Source organism: Perognathus longimembris, chromosome 23 (assembly GCF_023159225.1).
Source record: "Perognathus longimembris pacificus isolate PPM17 chromosome 23, ASM2315922v1, whole genome shotgun sequence".
NCBI classification, from domain to species: Eukaryota; Metazoa; Chordata; class Mammalia; order Rodentia; family Heteromyidae; genus Perognathus; species Perognathus longimembris.
Genome location: NC_063183.1, coordinates 1,599,012 through 1,616,149, shown reverse-complemented (window position 1 = coordinate 1,616,149; position 17,138 = coordinate 1,599,012). Strand labels below are relative to the sequence as shown.

Here is a 17,138-nt window from a genome sequence, read left to right as displayed (position 1 = left end):
CCTCACATACCTGCACAAGTAGCTGGTAGAAGTTAGAGACGTGGACAAGGAAGGCTGAAATCTGAGGATCGTGGTTCAAAGCTAGGGTAGGTAGAGAAGTCCTTGAGAGTCTTATTGCCAATTAACTACCAAAAAGCCAGAAGTGGAAGTGTGGCTCAAGTTGTAGAGTGCTAGACATGAGCAGAAAGGATAAAGAACAGCCTGCAGGCCCTGCCTTCAAGCCCTAGTATCACCCCACACATGTACGCACACACTTATACGCTCCAAGGGGCTGGTATATTTTTTAGAAAGGAAGGCAAAACTTCTGGTATAGTCTTCTAAAACTCTGGCTTTTTCTGTTATAAAAACTTCTCTCTCAGAGAGGCAGTAAATTTGCAGAAGTGTCATTTTGCAAAGTCATGTTTCTGAGATCCTAAGCTGGAGCCTACTGTACTAGTTTAGGCATCTCAGCAGCCTGCATCTTGTGAGTCACCTGAGAGACAAGGATTTTCATAAACCCACATCCATTCTTCAACTTCAGTGCTCCTATCACTATGAGAAAATTAACTCCATGGCCTGTGAGAGAAAGGAAAAACCTAGAAATGTATCTCCTTGCTGGTTCTTCAGGCCCTGGAGGGGAAGAATACCTTTTACTGTGAATTTTTGACATACCTCCTTGTGCTTACTACCTCTGATTCTTTCTAGGCTATCCTAGAGTCAAAAAGGCATACTAGGGACGTGAGGGCACTTGCAGTTACTACGTATTTCAAATTCTCTTGAGTCCATCCCTCACCCAATTTGGGAATAGCAGTAGATAATATAATACTTATATAATATTTTTTGTGTTCCACTGCTGAGTTCAACTCAGGGCCTGGTTGCTGTCTCTGAGCTTTTCTGCTCAAGGCTAGCACTCCACCACTTGAGGCACAGTTCCACTTTTGGCTCTTTGGGTCATTTATTGGAGATCAGTCTCATGGACATTCCTGCCCAGGCTGGCTTCAAACCACAATCCTCTTGAGTAGGACTAAAGACATGAGCCACTGGCGCCTGGCCTTATTTTATATGTTGGCCGTGTTTTCTATCTGTGTGTATGTGTGTATATGTACACACACTCATTTAGTCCTCATAAAAGTGGGTACTATGTTAACCTAATTTTACAGAGTGTGCAACTGAAACAGTGGTTGAGTAATTTGCCTGAGTTAACACAGCCAGTTCTGGTGGAACCAGAATTAGAACCCAGGAAGATTGTTTTCAGGGTACACAGATTTAACACCTCTGCTTTGCTATCAGAGAGAAGATTACACCATAGATCTTATGCCTGCTCCTGGGAGAAAGTCAAGACAGGCTTCTGCAATACAGTCTTGCCTATAGTTGAATAGGACAGGAAGCACGGTAGACCTTGAACTAGTCTGAACAGTGAGAGGCAGCCTGGACACTGTCCTTTGCTAAGGACACCATGGAGATGAGGGTTCTGATGGCTCTGTGGGTTGTGTTTCTGCCTGGTGTTCCATAGCTCGTGATGTGGTGGCCAAGTTAGCCGAGGATAAGGTCTGTAATCTGAACGATTTCCAGTGGATCTCACAACTGCGCTACTACTGGGTGTCAAAGGATGTACATGTGCAGATGATAACCACAGAAGCCTTGTATGGCTACGAGTACCTGGGAAACTCACCCCGGCTGGTGATCACACCCCTGACCGATCGTTGCTACAGGTAAAGCCTGGGGCCTCCAGCTTGAGGGCTGAACGGAGAACTCAGGATCAGAAAAGATCTGGGAGGAAGGGTGGGGATGACCTTGGGTTTATTATCATCAGCATTTTAGAGTTTCTGATTTCAGAATTTTCCCATTTGTCCCCATAGTCACATAGTGGGCATGGAAACTGGGCACTCAGGTGAGAGATGGGGACCTACCAGGGAGCCACTGATAAGTTGGAACCAAACAGCAGAACAGTGCGGTGCAACTGTGAAAATGACATGATGCTCTCAAGTAGCAAGTCTGCAGTGGCAGAAACCAACATGATGCCTGGAAATAACTGTGGCTGAAAAGTTGACCAAGACAGGACTCTCCAAGATTCCTAGCTAGTCTGGAGAAGAGACACTTGCCAATTCTACACTCAGCAGAATACTTAGCCACTTTTCCTTGGCATTCAGGTTTTCTTTTGCTTTTGGATTTTTTTTCTCACAGTGCAGTTTTGTACATTGTAAAAATAATATTTGAACTATGCACTAGTGGCTCACACCTGTATCATAGCTACTCAGGAAGCTGAAATCTGAGGATCAGGGTTAAAAGCCAGTCTGGGCACAAAAGTGAAACTCTTATCTCCAGTTAGCCAGCAAAAAGCCATAAGTGGATCTGTGGCTCAAGTGGTAGAGAACTAGCCTTGAGTAAAACAGCTAAGGGACAGCACCCAGACTTTGTGTACAAGCCCCAGCACTAACACAAAATAATAATTATAAGATACTTGAGAGAAATTTCTTTTTTAAATATCCTCAGTCACTTGTTTCCTATTCTGTGACATTTTTACACATCATTTATTCTGTTCATTATTCCACAACTGTGTTTTTTAAAAAAATAAATTGTTATATATATTTAAGATGATTACTAGAGTGGAAAAGTAACATATCTGTCATTTTACACAATTATTTTCTTCTCTGTGGCAAGAGCATTTATAATCTACCAATTTAGCAAATACTCTAAATATCACACAGTATTATTAGCTATAGTTACATTATGTATAATATATGTTACATGTATATATATGTGTACATATATATATATTCCTCCTAAGTAACCATTTCTTTTTTTAAATTTTTATTGTCAAACTGATGTACAGAGAGGTTACAGTTTTATACATTAGGCATTGGATACACTTCTTGTACTGTTTGTTACCTCCTCCCTCATTCTCTCCTCCCTCCTCCCCCTTTCCCTCTCCCCCCCCATGAGTTGTTCAGTTGGTTTACACCAAACAGTTTTGCAAGTATTGCTTTTGTAGTCGTTTGTCTTTTTGTTTGTTTGTTTGTTTTTTTTGGCCAGTCCTGGGCCTTGGACTCAGGGCCTGAGCACTGTCCCTGGCTTCTTCCTGCTCAAGGCTAGCACTCTGCCACTTGAGCCACAGCGCCGCTTCTGGCCGTTTTCTGTATATGTGGTGCTGGGGAATCGAACCTAGGGCCTCGTGTATCCGAGGCAGGCACTCTTGCCACTAGGCTATATCCCCAGCCCCAGTCGTTTGTCTTTTTATCCTGTGTCTCTCGATTTTGGTATTCCCTTTCACTTTCCTAGTTCTAATACCAGTATACACAGTTTCCAATGTACTCAGATAAGATACAGTGATAGTGCAGGTACAACCACAGGAAGGGGATACAAGAGGATCATCAACAATAGAAGCTACGGTTTCACATGGCATGTTGAAAGTAATTACATTTCTTTTATGGCCAGTGATGTAGAGCATTTTTTCATATGTCTCCTGGCCATTCTCATTTCCTCATCAGAGAAGTCTCTTTGTAAGTCTTTAGCCCACTTGATGAGGGGGCTATTGGTTCTCTGCGGTTTTGTTTTGGAAGAGGGTAATTTTTTTAGTTCTGCATATATTTTAGAGATGAGGCCTTTGTCTGTTGAATGGCCGGTAAAGATCTTCTCCCAGTCTGTGGGCTTTCTGTTTATCTTGCGAGCTATGTCTTTTGCCCTGCAGAAGCTCTGCAGTTTGATGCAGTCCCATTTGTCCATCCTTTCTTTGATTTGTAGCATTTCTAGGTCTTTGTTAAGGAAGTTCTGTCCTGTGCCAAGGAGCCCAAGTGTTTCTCCTACTCCTTCCTTTAGTGTTTTCAGGGTATCTATTTTAATTTCGAGGTCTTTGATCCATTTGGAATTGATTTTGGTGCAGGGTGATATATAAGGCTCTAGTTCTAAGTAAACCATTTCTTAAACTTTTCTCTGCAACATGCATGACCTAACAAACCCTAAATCTAATTAAGGTTTGGGGAGTCATGTTCAGAAGATTATAAGAGCCAGCTGTGCACAACTGTAATCTCAGCACTTAGGAGTCTGAGGTAGGAGGATCATGAGTTTAAATGAGGTAGCCTTGCCCACATAAAGAGTTGGAGGCCAGCCAGGGCTATATGGCAACCTGCCTTAAGAAAAGAAGCAAAAGAGGTCTGGGAATATGGCCTAGTGGCAAGAGTGTTGCCTTGTATACATGAAGCCCTGGGTTCAATTCCCCAGCACCATGTATGTAGAAAATGGCCAAAAGTGGTGCTGTGGCTCAAGTGGCAGAGTGCTAGCCTTGAGCAAAAAGAAGCCAGGGACAGTGCTCAGGCCCTGAGTCCAAGGCCCCAGGACTGGAAAAAAAAAAAAAGCAAAAGAAAATTATAAGATAGTGTGTTAAATGAAGTTATGCTTATATCAGGAAATGGGCCATATCTAAAGTGGTAGTTTACCTTGTATATGCAAGGCCCTGAGTTCAATCCCTAGTACCAGAAAAAAGGACCTTTAACAAGGGCTGTAGGATCAATTTTGCTACATCATTCATTTCGGGCACTGTATATTTTTACTGAGGATATAGAACTAATTGAAGTATGTTTCCTGAACTCAAGAGCTCATAATCTTGTGGGAGAAATATATTTATTGACCATTTCACTAGCCCTGGCAATATTTGGACTATGAAGTATGCTTTTCACTTCGTTTGATTCACTTACATCTATTCCTTTTTCCATCCAATCATTCAATTAGACAGGTATTTATGGTAGCTACCATGTGCCAAGCACTGTGCCAAACTCTGAGATTACAATGCTGAGTAAAACAGATTGTTTTAAATGATGATGACATATTGCATGTATAATTAGGAGCAAATTTTCAATTATTTATATGATTCAATAGAATGAGAAGCTGATTTTCCAACCTAGGCCGGAAAGTAAGTGAGACTCTTGTTGATAATTAACCACCACAAAAAAAAAAAAAAAGCCTGGAAGTGCAGCTGTAGCCCAAGAGGTAGAGCCTTGAGCAAAAATCTCAGAGATAGCGCCCAGGTCCTGAGTTCAAGCCCCAGGACCAGCACCTCCACTCTCCCACCCAAAGGAAGAAAAGTAAAAGCTAGCTTCTCTCCTTGCACACAAAGCTCCTATTTTCTTCTCCCTAGGACATTGATGGGAGCTTTGAAGCTGAACCTTGGGGGAGCTCCAGAGGGCCCTGCTGGAACAGGAAAGACAGAAACCACCAAAGATTTGGCCAAAGCATTGGCCAAGCAGGTAGGGAAATGTTAGTCATCCGGGCTTCTCCTCTGTGTTCTCTCAACCTCTGCCCAGGAACATGAGCATGAAGTTCAGGATGATTAGTAGCTGGCAGAGTGGGGCCCCATCTTGTTCAGTAGAACAAGAAGAGAGGTACCCCCCCCCTTCTGGGGTGCTGGTGATAGAAGTGGTGTGGGCACCATCCTGAAGGGGCCCACATGCTCTTTTTTTTTTTTTTTTTCCAGTGTGTGGTGTTCAACTGTTCTGACGGTTTGGATTACAAAGCCATGGGGAAGTTCTTCAAGGGGCTGGCCCAGGCCGGAGCATGGGCATGTTTCGACGAATTCAACAGGATTGAGGTAACCGTGCTGCTAGGCTACAGTGTGGAAGCATTGATTGTTCAGGGCCCTTTTTCTGGATTCTCAGCTTTTTTGTTTTTCCAGTCCTGGGGCTTGAATTCGGGGCCTAAGAACTGCCCCTGGCTTCTTTTTGCTCAAGGCTAGCACTCTACTAGTTGAGCCACAGCTCCACTTCTGGCCTTTTTCTATATATGTGGTGCTGAGGAATTGAACCTAAGGCTTCATGTATGCGAGGCCAGCACTCTACCACTAGGCCATATTCCCAGCCCCTGTTCTCAGCTTCTTAATGACAAGGGCTCATGTTTCCTCTATGAATTTTGTACAGCTTAGGTACTTAATAAACTAAATCTAAACAGTGACAAGGAAACAGAGTACATATTTTATACACATCTTTACCTCCTCATCATACCCATTCACTGACACATTCAAAAATTTTGAACAGCTACTGTATGTGAGCAACAGTATGTGTTTATGATACACAGAGGCATAGAAATGTCCTTGCCCTCTAGGTGGTTACATTCTAGTAACAAGAAATAAAAATTAAGTCAGGTGCCAGTGGCTCACACCTATTATCTTAGCTACTCAGAAGCCTGAGATATAAGGATTGTAATTTGAAACCATACAGGCAGAGAAGTCTGAGAGACTCTTATCCCTAGTTAACCAGCAAAAAGCCAGAAGTGACAGTGTGGCTCAAGTGGTAGAGTATTATCCTTTTTTTTTTTTGCCAGTCCTGGGGCTTGGACTCAGGGCCTGAGCACTGTCCCTGGCTTCTTTTTGCTCAAGGCTAGCACTCTGCCACTTGAGCCACAGCGCCACTTCTGGCCATTTTCTGTATATGTGGTGCTGGGGAATCGAACCCAGGGCCTCATGTATATAAGGCAGGCACTCTTGCCACTTGGCCATATCCCCAGCCCCAGTATTATCCTTGAGAAAAACAAAACAGGCAAAAACACAAGGTCCTGAGTTCAAACCCCAGTATTAGCACATGCACACAGAAATTAAACAAATAGAACATGAGAGGAGTCTATTGTAGTGGTACAAAGGACACATCACAAGAGAGTGGATGATCAGGACTTGCAAACATATAATTTGAAGCAATAAACACTGAATGCTTCTTCAGTACCAACCACTAAGTGGTGTTGAAACAAAAATTAAATGCTGTGTAAAACACATACGCACCAGTTTTCCTTTCTTTGTGAAATCCCCAAATCATGCTTCTATTCTGACTATGAAAGTTTGTTTTTAAGTGATGGCTTTTTTGTTTTATTTTTATGTTTGTGAGACTTGAACTCAGGACCTGAGCACTGTCACTTAGCTACTTTGTTCAAGGCTGGTGAACTACCACTTGAGCTATTCCTCCCCTTTCCGCTTTTTATAGTTAAATAGAGATACTCACAGCTCAGGCTGGCTTTGAACCATAATCCTCAGGTCTCAACCTCCTGAGTAGCTGAGATTGCAGGTATAAGTCATCAGCACCAGGCAGGTGATGGGTTCTTTTCTGATAAGTTAGGGGGACCCAAGCAGAACTTCCATCAGCCAGGTGCTCTCAACCACAGGTAGAAGTGCTGTCTGTGGTAGCCCAGCAGATCCTCAGCATTCAACAGGCCATTATCCGGAAGCTAAAGACCTTCATTTTCGAAGGCACTGAGCTCTCCCTGAACCCAACTTGTGCTGTCTTCATCACCATGAACCCTGGATATGCCGGCAGGGCTGAGCTGCCAGACAACCTCAAGGTAAACATGAGCATAGACTTTATATAACATGGATACTTCATGGTATAGAACTTTCTGTAGTATGTATCAGAGGATCTCATAGAGCATTGCAACAGTAACAGGAGGCTTTTTTTTTTGTTTCTTGTTTTTGTGTTTATTTTGGTTGTGAGAAGGAATAGTAGCAAGATCTTGGTCTCAGAACATAGCTACCCAACAAGGTCTCCTGGAGAAAGGGGAATATGTACATAATGACCAATGGCAAACAGGAAACAATGACCACTGGAATAAAAGTCACCATTTTACCAGTGCTGGTGATTGATGCCAGTTATCCTAGGTACTCAGGAGGCTGGTCAGGAAAGTCCATGAGACTCTTATTTCCAATTAACCAGCAAAAAACAGGAAATTCAGTTGTGGCTCAAGTGGAAGAGTGCAGCCTTAAGCAAAAAGCTAAGGGATTGCACACAGGCCCTGAGTTCAAGCCCCTCAACACAATAACAGCAATGGTTATTATAATAATACTATTACATAATATAATAGTATTGTATAATAACAGAATTATCCACCTGGAAGCAAGAGCTACCTTTTAGGTCCAACCTACTACTGGTATACAAGATTTCGGGTCTCATTTTTTCCCCAGAAGCATCTAGAAATTGGGATTGTTACATGAAATCTGATAGTTTTAGAACTTGGCTTAAAAAAGGAAAAGTACTATAGACAGCTAAAGCAAATCTCTATATAAAATAGTATTACATTTCAATATATAGGACTGTATCAAACCTAGGCTGAGCTGCTTAGAGCGCTTGACTATGAAGCAGATGAAAATGAAGTGGTTTCCAGACCTTTGGAGGCAACTGGGCCCTAGATGGCCTTAGCTGCATAAATTGAAGGCAAAAACACAAGAGAGTGGCTAGGTCTTCTATAGGAGAGCATCTGGCACCCAGCTGAAAAGAGTGACCAGAGAGAGAGAGAGAGAGAGAGAGAGAGAGAATGGTCATGCTACTTCCCTTTGCCTCTGTAGATGTTCCTCCTCAAAGTACTCTCTGTATGTATTCAGATTCTGATCAGTTATTTCTTTTCCAGGCCTTATTCCGGACAGTGGCTATGATGGTGCCAGATTATGCTCTTATTGGAGAAATCTCCTTGTATTCTATGGGGTTTCTGGACTCCAGGAGGTATATTACATTAGTTTTCCACTCAGTGTGTTCTGAAATGCTCTTAAGGAGTGGCTTTTGTGTAATGGATTCAATGTGAGTTGGAAGAAAAGAGAAAACATAACAAACTTGCTTCTTTTCACTGGCTAACCTGAGAGCATATAGCCCTGGCTTTGGTACTGAAATAATTTGGTACTGACTGGGAATTAGCCCAGTGGGCTAAGAAAGAGCCTCTTTTATTCAAGTGGCTGCTCATATCGTCTCTACTCCTCACTTTAGCAATTTATGTCACATTATTAAGTGGCCTAAGGCAAAACTATAGTACATATGAAACGACTCCACAGTTGTTTAATATTACTTAACAATTCATTAAATTTTTTTATCAATCAACTGGGTTATTTACCATTAGAAAATTATATGGTTTTCTAAGGCACACATACACACACACACACACATATGTACGTTTGTTTATACATATAACACATATAACAAGACTTGCAAATAATTATTGTAAGTTGGCTTTCATTAAGCCATTCCAAATTTTACCATTTGTCTTTCACATTGTCTTTTCCATAATCTTGAAAGACAGTTATGTATCCTTAACTCAGTTTGGTTACGAACTTTAAATGATGGGGCTGCTCCTCAAATCCATGGGCAAGCCCACTCTCTGCAGAGGTGGGGGTCAGAACCTGCAGATGTGTCTTTGTCCTTCCAGTCTTGCCCAGAAGATCGTTGCAACCTATCGTCTGTGCTCAGAACAGCTCTCCTCCCAGCATCACTACGACTATGGCATGCGGGCCGTCAAGTCCGTGCTCACAGCCGCAGGCAACCTAAAGCTCAAATATCCGGAGGAGGATGAAAGCGTCTTATTGCTCCGCGCCTTGCTTGATGTCAACCTCGCCAAGTTCTTAGCTCAAGATGTCCCTCTGTTTCAGGTGTGCAAGCCTTTAGGACATTGGCTAAGGACCCAGGCTCAACTTCTTCAGCATCTTTACTCCTCATCTTCTGTCCTTTCATACCCTCTCTCATTCCAAACAAAACATATCTCCTGTTGCTAAGTAATAATCTTGTTAGCAAATAGCTCTGTCTAGTTCCAATTTAAAATTTTGTTTTCCCTTTTCTTTTTGGGGGCCAGTATTGGGTTTTGAACTCTAGACCACTCTCTTCCACTCAAAGCTGGCACTCTACCACTTGAACCATTCCTCCACTTCTAGCTTTTTGCTGGTTACTTGGAGATAAGAATTTCACAGACTTTTCAGCCTGGACTGACTTCAAATCATTTGTAGTTGTTTGTCTTTTTTTACCCTGTGTCTCTCGATTTTGGTATTCCCTTTCAATTTCCTAGTTCTAAAACCAGTATAGCGGTTTCCAATATACTCAGATAAGATTACAGAGATAGTGTAGATACAACCACAGGAAGGTGATACAAGAACATCATCAATAGTAGAAGCTACAGATACACATGGGACATTGAAAGTAGTTACAACTGTGATATAACAATCATTTCCATACATGGAGTTCATTTCACTTAGCAGCATCATATGTGATCATAAGGGTATAGCTATTGGGCTCTTGTGATCCTCTGCTGTGACTTGCCGAAACCTGTGCTAATTATTCCCAATAAGGGAGATGACTTCAAATCTTAATACTCAGATCTCTAAGCATCCTGAGTAGCTAGGATTACAGGAGTGAGCCACTGGTACCTGACAAAAATTATTTCTGTAATAGGATAAGCTTTGCTATTGGTGCTAGGATGTAACTCAGTGGCAAAGCTCTTGCCTCGCTAGTGCAATGTCCTGGGTTCAATCCCCCCAAATACAGTAAAAAAGAAAAAAATTTGCTGTTGGGTTTAGGTAGTTATGTTTATTCAATATAAGTAATTTCTTTTTGTACTAATTTAATGTCTTTTTTTCTTTACCAACCAGGATGTGAATTCCATAAAGACAGCAATCATGATTATCTTGGTCATTCTGAACACAACAATTAGAAAGCAGTACTACAAACTTACTAAATATTTACCGTTTTAAATTTTAGGGGAGGGAAATTATGATTAACAGTTGGCATCCATAACGTTGGATGAGTTTTTGGTGCAAGGGGAAAATGAGCTTTGAGAGTTTTCAAACATTTCTTCTGCCTATAGATTTCATTTTAGGAAAATGTTGAGAATCACATTCATCCTTGCCACCTTCTCTCGAATCCTTGTCAACAGGGGATTATCTCAGATTTGTTTCCTGGAGTGGTTCTTCCAAAGCCAGACTATGAAGTTTTCCTGGAATCCCTGAATAACAACACCAAAAAGATGGGTCTTCAGCCAGTACCCTGGTTTATTGGAAAGGTTATCCAGGTTAGTTCCTTGGACCCATGTAAGATGTCCCTGTTCTACTGTCTACAGGAAGCAGGAACTAGGATTTAGGGCAGAGAGGAGCAGGACTGACAACATGGAGCTAGAGTTAACAGATCATGTGGCCATCTGTTGTACTGCAGAATTAAAGTTCAACGTTGTTAGATGATTCTGATCAAGTCATATGATCACTTTTGACTCAGTTACAGAGATTGGGCCTGGACCACAACCAAGCATAGATGGAGATAGCCCCACCCAAGTCACATCAGCTGATCTGAAGGTGCTGACTACCCAGGGAAAGCTAAGCGTCTGCAGATGACAGGCAGGTGATTGTACAGGAAAATCACACGTGTCTGTAGTTAGACTTGATTCTAGAAATTTACTTGAAGCTTCCTTCTAATCTCAGGATTCCCTCTCTGAGATTGCTTTCCAAGATAAATTGAATGAAATAGGCCTCAAATGCACTTTCTTTGCAAAATCATAGGCCATAATGATAAGATGCCTTACATATCATCTGATTCATCCTTTCTGAAGTCCAGAGAGGGAACAAAAATGGGATTAATACAGACATAGGCTCAAATCTCCAATCAAATCCTGCTGTGAGATTTTGGGCAATTTATTTCACCCCATTGAGCCTCAGTTTCCTCATCTGTAAAGTGAAAAGAGAAAAACCTTCCCCACATAGAAATTTAGTTATTCAGAGGTATAGAAAAGTGCTAAATATAGTGACAGATACTATATATAATTAAGTCATTATTATCTCCACCACCCACTTAGTGTCATCAGCATTGTAAGCCTTACCACTTCCCAAAGTCACATTATTAATTGAAAAACAGGCTAAGTAGGATGGTGTCTTCAGATTCTGAGACCAAATTGACCTGTGGTGAAAATAATGATTTTTTCCTACTATATAACCAAGTGAGCTGCTTCAAAAACAAAGCAAAACATTTCACTTAACTCAATCTCAGATCCCAATTTATTTGTTGGAACTTTCAGGTGAACTATTCTTTATGAATAAGCTTTTTTTCCCCAATATTTTTATGGAATATCTTAAACAAGTAGAATTATAATGAAAACATCCATTCCCAAGACTTTGACTTCATCATTAATATGTTTTAATACTTGTGTTATCACTTACCCATTCTTCCATCAATCTACCCATCTATCTGCCTCCTTTCATTTATCATCTTTATAATAATATTTCAAAGGAATTTGCAGACATCCCAATGAACTTTTATAAAGCTTAGCACTGATTTTCAAAAGCAAGGAAATGTTTTTAAAATAAGGTATCAGAAACTATCTGTCCTTTAATATGATATATACTCAATCTTAAATTATATATGTATATATGTATGTACATGTATATATGTACATATATACATATATATAATTAAGTCTGGAGTGTCTAAACCAATGTCTGGCACAAAGTAGGTGCTTCGGAGACATTTGCTGAATGAGATTCCTGCCCTCCTCTACAACCCCATTGTTATTACCTTCACTTAGAGCCTCCTTAAAGACTCATTTCCAAGAGCAATGAGAACTTGATCTTCAAAATTAAAAAATTCAAGTTTTCCCTTTCTCTGAGGGACGCATAGTCAAAGGGAGAAAATGGAGGAAAAAAACATAAAATCTCATACAAATGCTAGTGTTTTAACTAAAATGGGCCACTTGTCACCCACAGGAACAATCAGGACATTCAAGAAATAGGCTCTCACGTAGCTGCTGAGTCTTAAGAGTAGGGGTTGGAATGACATTGTGTCTTTTTTTTTTATTTTGGTACCAGTCTTGGGGGCCTGAACTCAGGGCTTGGCACTGTCCCTGACCTTTTGTGTTCAAGGTTAGTGCATTACCATTTGAGCCACAGCTCCATATCCAGTTTTTTTTGGTGGCTATTTGGAGATAAGAGTATCTTATGCTTCTCTGCCTGAGCTGATTTCAAACCAAGATCCATATTTCTCAGCCTCTTGAGTAGATAAGATTATAAGTGTAAGCCACTGGCACCTAGATGTCATCATATCTTACAGCATGATGCCTGACTCAGAAAACATGTTTTCATCTAAAGAGATTCCAATTAAATCAAATTAGCAGTTAACCCTCTAGAATGGAACTTTCCAACAGAACTGCAGTTTGTTAAAGTAATAACCATTTCCTTTTCCTCTTCAAAATAAATATATGATCAATTTACATAGGGTAATTCTATAGTATTTCCACTCAGGTATAAGACAAGTAATTTTTTTCTGTGTCTTTCAGTAACAATAATCTGACCTCTCTCCCTCTCTCCCTACCCTTTTTAGCCTGTGTGACCATCATTCTAATCTTTAGCTCTAGGAGGTAATGGAAATGACCAATGGTCATTACAGCAATACTAATTACCTAGTTTTAATCATTTCCTATTGTACACATATATTGAATTATCATACTATACCCCATAAATAAAAACATTACTGTTAATTGAAGTTGTGGTTTTTTTTGTGTGCCAGTTCTGGGGCTTGAAGTTAGGGCTTGGGCACTGTCCCTGAGCTTTTGTGCCCAAAGTTAGCACTCTACCATTTGAACTACACCTCCACGTCTGGCTTTTTTTTTTTTTTTTTTTTGCCAGTCCTGGGGCTTGGACTCAGGGCCTGAGCACTGTCCCTGGCTTCTTTTTGCTCAAGGCTAGCACTCTGCCACTTGAGCCACAGCGCCACTTCTGGCCATTTTCTGTATATGTGGTGCTGGGGAATTGAACCCAGGGCCTCATGTATATGAGGCAGGCACTCTTGCCATATCCCCAGCCCTCACTTCTGGCTTCTTTTTAGTAGTTTATTGAAGCAAACTTTCCTGCCCTGGCTGGCTTTGAACTGCAATATTCAGATCTCAGCCTTCTGAGTAGTTAGGATTACAGGTGAGAGCCACAGGTGTCCAGTGTGTGGGGAGCTTTTCAAAGCCCAAGCACAGGCACTTGGAGCTTGAATTGACTTGTGTTGGAGCTTGAGTTCAGGGCCTGGATACTATCTCTTAGATTTTTAACTCAAGGCTGAAGTTCTGTTACTTGAATCATGCCTCCACTTCCAGCTTATTTTTGTTTAATTGGAGTTAAGAATCTCATGGAGGCCGGGCACTGGTGGCTCACGCTTGTAATTCTAGCTACTCAGAAGGCTGAGATCTGAGGATGGAAGTTCAAAGCCAGCCAAGCAGGAAGATTCGTAAAACTTTTATCTCCAGTTAACCACCAGAAAACTGGGAGTGGGGCTGTGGCTCAAGTGATAGAGTGCTAGCCTTGATCTGAAGAGCTCAGGGACAGCACCCAGGCCCTGAGTTCAAGCTCCATGACCGACAAAAAGCAAAACAAAAAACATGGACTTTCCTGCCTGGGCTGGCTTCAAACTACAAATCGATCCTCAGCCTCTTGAGTATCTAGGATTACAGGTATGAGCACCAGTGCCCAACTACTAAATTCTTCCATGGTTTCTCTTTCCAGATCTATGAGATGATGCTGGTAAGACATGGCTTTATGATTGTTGGAGACCCCATGGGTGGCAAGACCTCTGCTTATAAAGTGTTGGCTGCAGCTTTGGGTGATTTACATGCAGGTAAGCTCACATCCCTGGCTTTTGTTGAGGTCAGGACTCCCTACTCATTGGAGAGGATGTCAAGGCTGTGCTTTGCTGGCCCTGGTCATGATTGTCAGAGATAGAAGTAGAATGTGGCACATAGCAGGTAAACAGTAAGGGAGAATGGCTTCTAACAAGGGACTTTATGGGCATGTTATAAAAACTGGAGAAATTCTCTATCAATGTTGAACGTGGCTTATTCAATGGCTCTCCAATAAGAGAGAGATACTCCTGTCACTGGCCTAAATGAAATGAGTCCAAAAGCAAACCCAAACCATCACATTGTTTCTTTTCTTTTACTTTTATTTCTTCCATTCATTCTTCCCTTTCCATATTTTCCTCTTTCCTTCCTTTCTTCATTTTAAGGTAGAGGATAAAAATCCTTTCTTTCTTTCTTTCTCTCTCTCTCCCTTCCTTCCTTCCTTCCTTCCTTCCTTCCTTCCTTCCTTCCTTCCTATTTTCCTTCCTTCCTTCCTTCCTTCCTTCCTTCCTTCCTTCCTTCCTTCCTTCCTTCCTTCCTTGCTTCCTTCCTTCTTCCCTTCCTTCCTTCCTTCCATGATTGTGAAAATTATACCTATATAAATGAAATTATATTCAACACATGGAAGCTACATTGACTGCCAGGGAAACAGACAGACATTTTGTTTGTTTCAGTATAAATTTACAAGCTTATAGTTTTGAATTGTAGTCCTATGTTAGATATATTTTTACATATTTATTTCAAGTCAAGAACTTCATTTAAAATGGTTTTCTAATGACATTTGAGAACCAAGTTGCTGTTAGATATCTTTGAGATTTTTGTGTTGAGGACCGCAGCCTCACCCACTAATTTGGGCATTTACATTTTAATTACAATGATATGAATATTTTTCTTTTTTTGCTGTCAGTCCTGGGGTTTGAACTCAGGGTCTGAACTGTCCCTGAACTTCTTTTGCTTAAGGCTAGTGGCTCTACCACTTGAGCCAGAACTCCACTTCCAACTTGGTAGTTTAGTGGAGATAAGAGCCATACATACTTTCCTGCCAGGGCTGGCTTCAAACTGCAATCCTCAGATCTTAGCCTCTTGAGTAGCTAGGATTAGAGGCATGAGCCACTAGCACCCCATTTATGTGACTACATTTTAAGAAACTATAAGAGAGGGCTGGGCTAAGTAGCTCATGACTGTAATCTCAGCTATTCAAGAGGTCGAGATTGAGGGGATTGTAGTTTGGGGCCAACCTGGACAAAAGATAAGCAAGACTTCATCTCAGCAAATAAGCCAGGCATAGTGGTATGCCCCTGTAACCTCAGCTATGTGGGAGGCATAGGCAAGAGATTTGTGATCCAAGGCCAGCCCTGGGGAGGGGGGAGAGGTTGAGATACCCTATGACTAAAACACAATTTTTTAAAAATAAGGAAGGTTGGGAATAGATAGATATGTGGCTCCAGTGGTAGAGTCCCTGCCTAGCAAGTGTAAGGCCCTGAGTTCAAGTCCCAGTACCACAAAAAAGAAACTAAAAGCATTAGAAAGATGCTACTACAGTGTTTGTACTATTTCTGTAGAAATAAATTTTATTTAGGATGTAAATCACTTAAGTACTTCAACTTTCTCTTACTTTGAAGGATGATGTAAAAGTGTCATAATTTTCTGTTATTAAATAAATACTCTGTGCCAACCATTTAGCCTAAATATTCCAGCTTGATGCTGGCATTATAATAGTATGTATATTTTTCAGGGGACAAATGACACTCATTGAGCAGTTGAGAAAAAGCTTTCAGGGCTAAATTAGCCATCAGATAGAAAAATGTAACTATTATTTTCCAGAATCCTAGCCTAAAGCCAAGGTAGTTAGGGACTATGACAATAAGATAGTTTGAGATGATAAAATAGGGTCTCTCTTCTTTAGTCCTTGAGTTCTTAGGCCTAGTCCAGTTGCTTTAGACTTGTGTCTGATCAGCACATTTGGAATAAGACTCAGAATAAAGTATACTATGAAACTAATGGCCATGATAACCCAACAACCTAACATGTACTTAAGTTTAAAATCTATGTAAGAACTGAGTTCACATTTTATTTATTTATTTATTTATTTGCAATTCCTGGGCCTTGGACTCAGGGCCTGAGCACTATCCCTGGCTTCTTTTTTTGTTCAAGGCTAGCACTCTGCCACTTGAGCTACAGCACCACTTCTCGCCTTTTCTATATATGTGGTGCGGAGGAATTGAACCTAGGGTTTCATGTATACAAGCTACGCACTCTTGCCACTAGGCCATATTCCCAGCCCCCTGAGCTCACATTTTATAAAAACTATTTTTGGACCAGGCATGGTGGTCTTTCCTCTAATCTCATCTATTCAGTGGGTGGAGGCTAGCTTGGACAAAGCCAGCCCATGCAAAGTTAGCAGTGATACCCCATCTCAAATACCAAAGGGTGAGGGTGGAGGTGAGGTTCAAGTGATAGAGTGTTAGGCTTTGAGAGAAAAAGCAAAAAAAAAAAAGTGTGACGTCCTGCACAAAACAACCTTCATAGCCAGTTACTGGTAGTCCACACCTTGTAATCCTAGCTATTCAGGAAGCTGAGCTCTGAGGATTAAGGTTAGAAGCCAACCCTGGCAGGAAAGTCGCTGAGATTCTTATCTCCAATTAAACACCAAGAACAGAAGTGGATCTGAGGCCCAGGCAACAGCTTTATGTGAAAAACCTAAGGGATCAAGCCCCAGTACTGTTCCCCCCCCCCAAAAAAACTAAAAACTCCCAAAAGGGAGGGAGCATGGCTCAAGTGGTGAATCATTTGCCTACCCT

General features: G+C 41.2%; 1 protein-coding gene across 1 annotated transcript in view; it reads left to right on the top strand.

Moving 5' to 3' along the window:
* The window catches only part of Dnah3 (dynein axonemal heavy chain 3), a 192,282-nt gene that overhangs the window by 72,458 nt on the left and 102,686 nt on the right, over nt 1–17,138 (top strand). The window contains exons 29-36 of the mRNA XM_048331892.1: nt 1,493–1,691; nt 5,111–5,219; nt 5,447–5,560; nt 7,117–7,293; nt 8,353–8,444; nt 9,139–9,358; nt 10,633–10,767; nt 14,225–14,336. Of these exons, the coding sequence (XP_048187849.1) occupies nt 1,493–1,691; nt 5,111–5,219; nt 5,447–5,560; nt 7,117–7,293; nt 8,353–8,444; nt 9,139–9,358; nt 10,633–10,767; nt 14,225–14,336 (1,158 nt within the window). The remainder of the gene's footprint in view (nt 1–1,492; nt 1,692–5,110; nt 5,220–5,446; nt 5,561–7,116; nt 7,294–8,352; nt 8,445–9,138; nt 9,359–10,632; nt 10,768–14,224; nt 14,337–17,138) is intronic.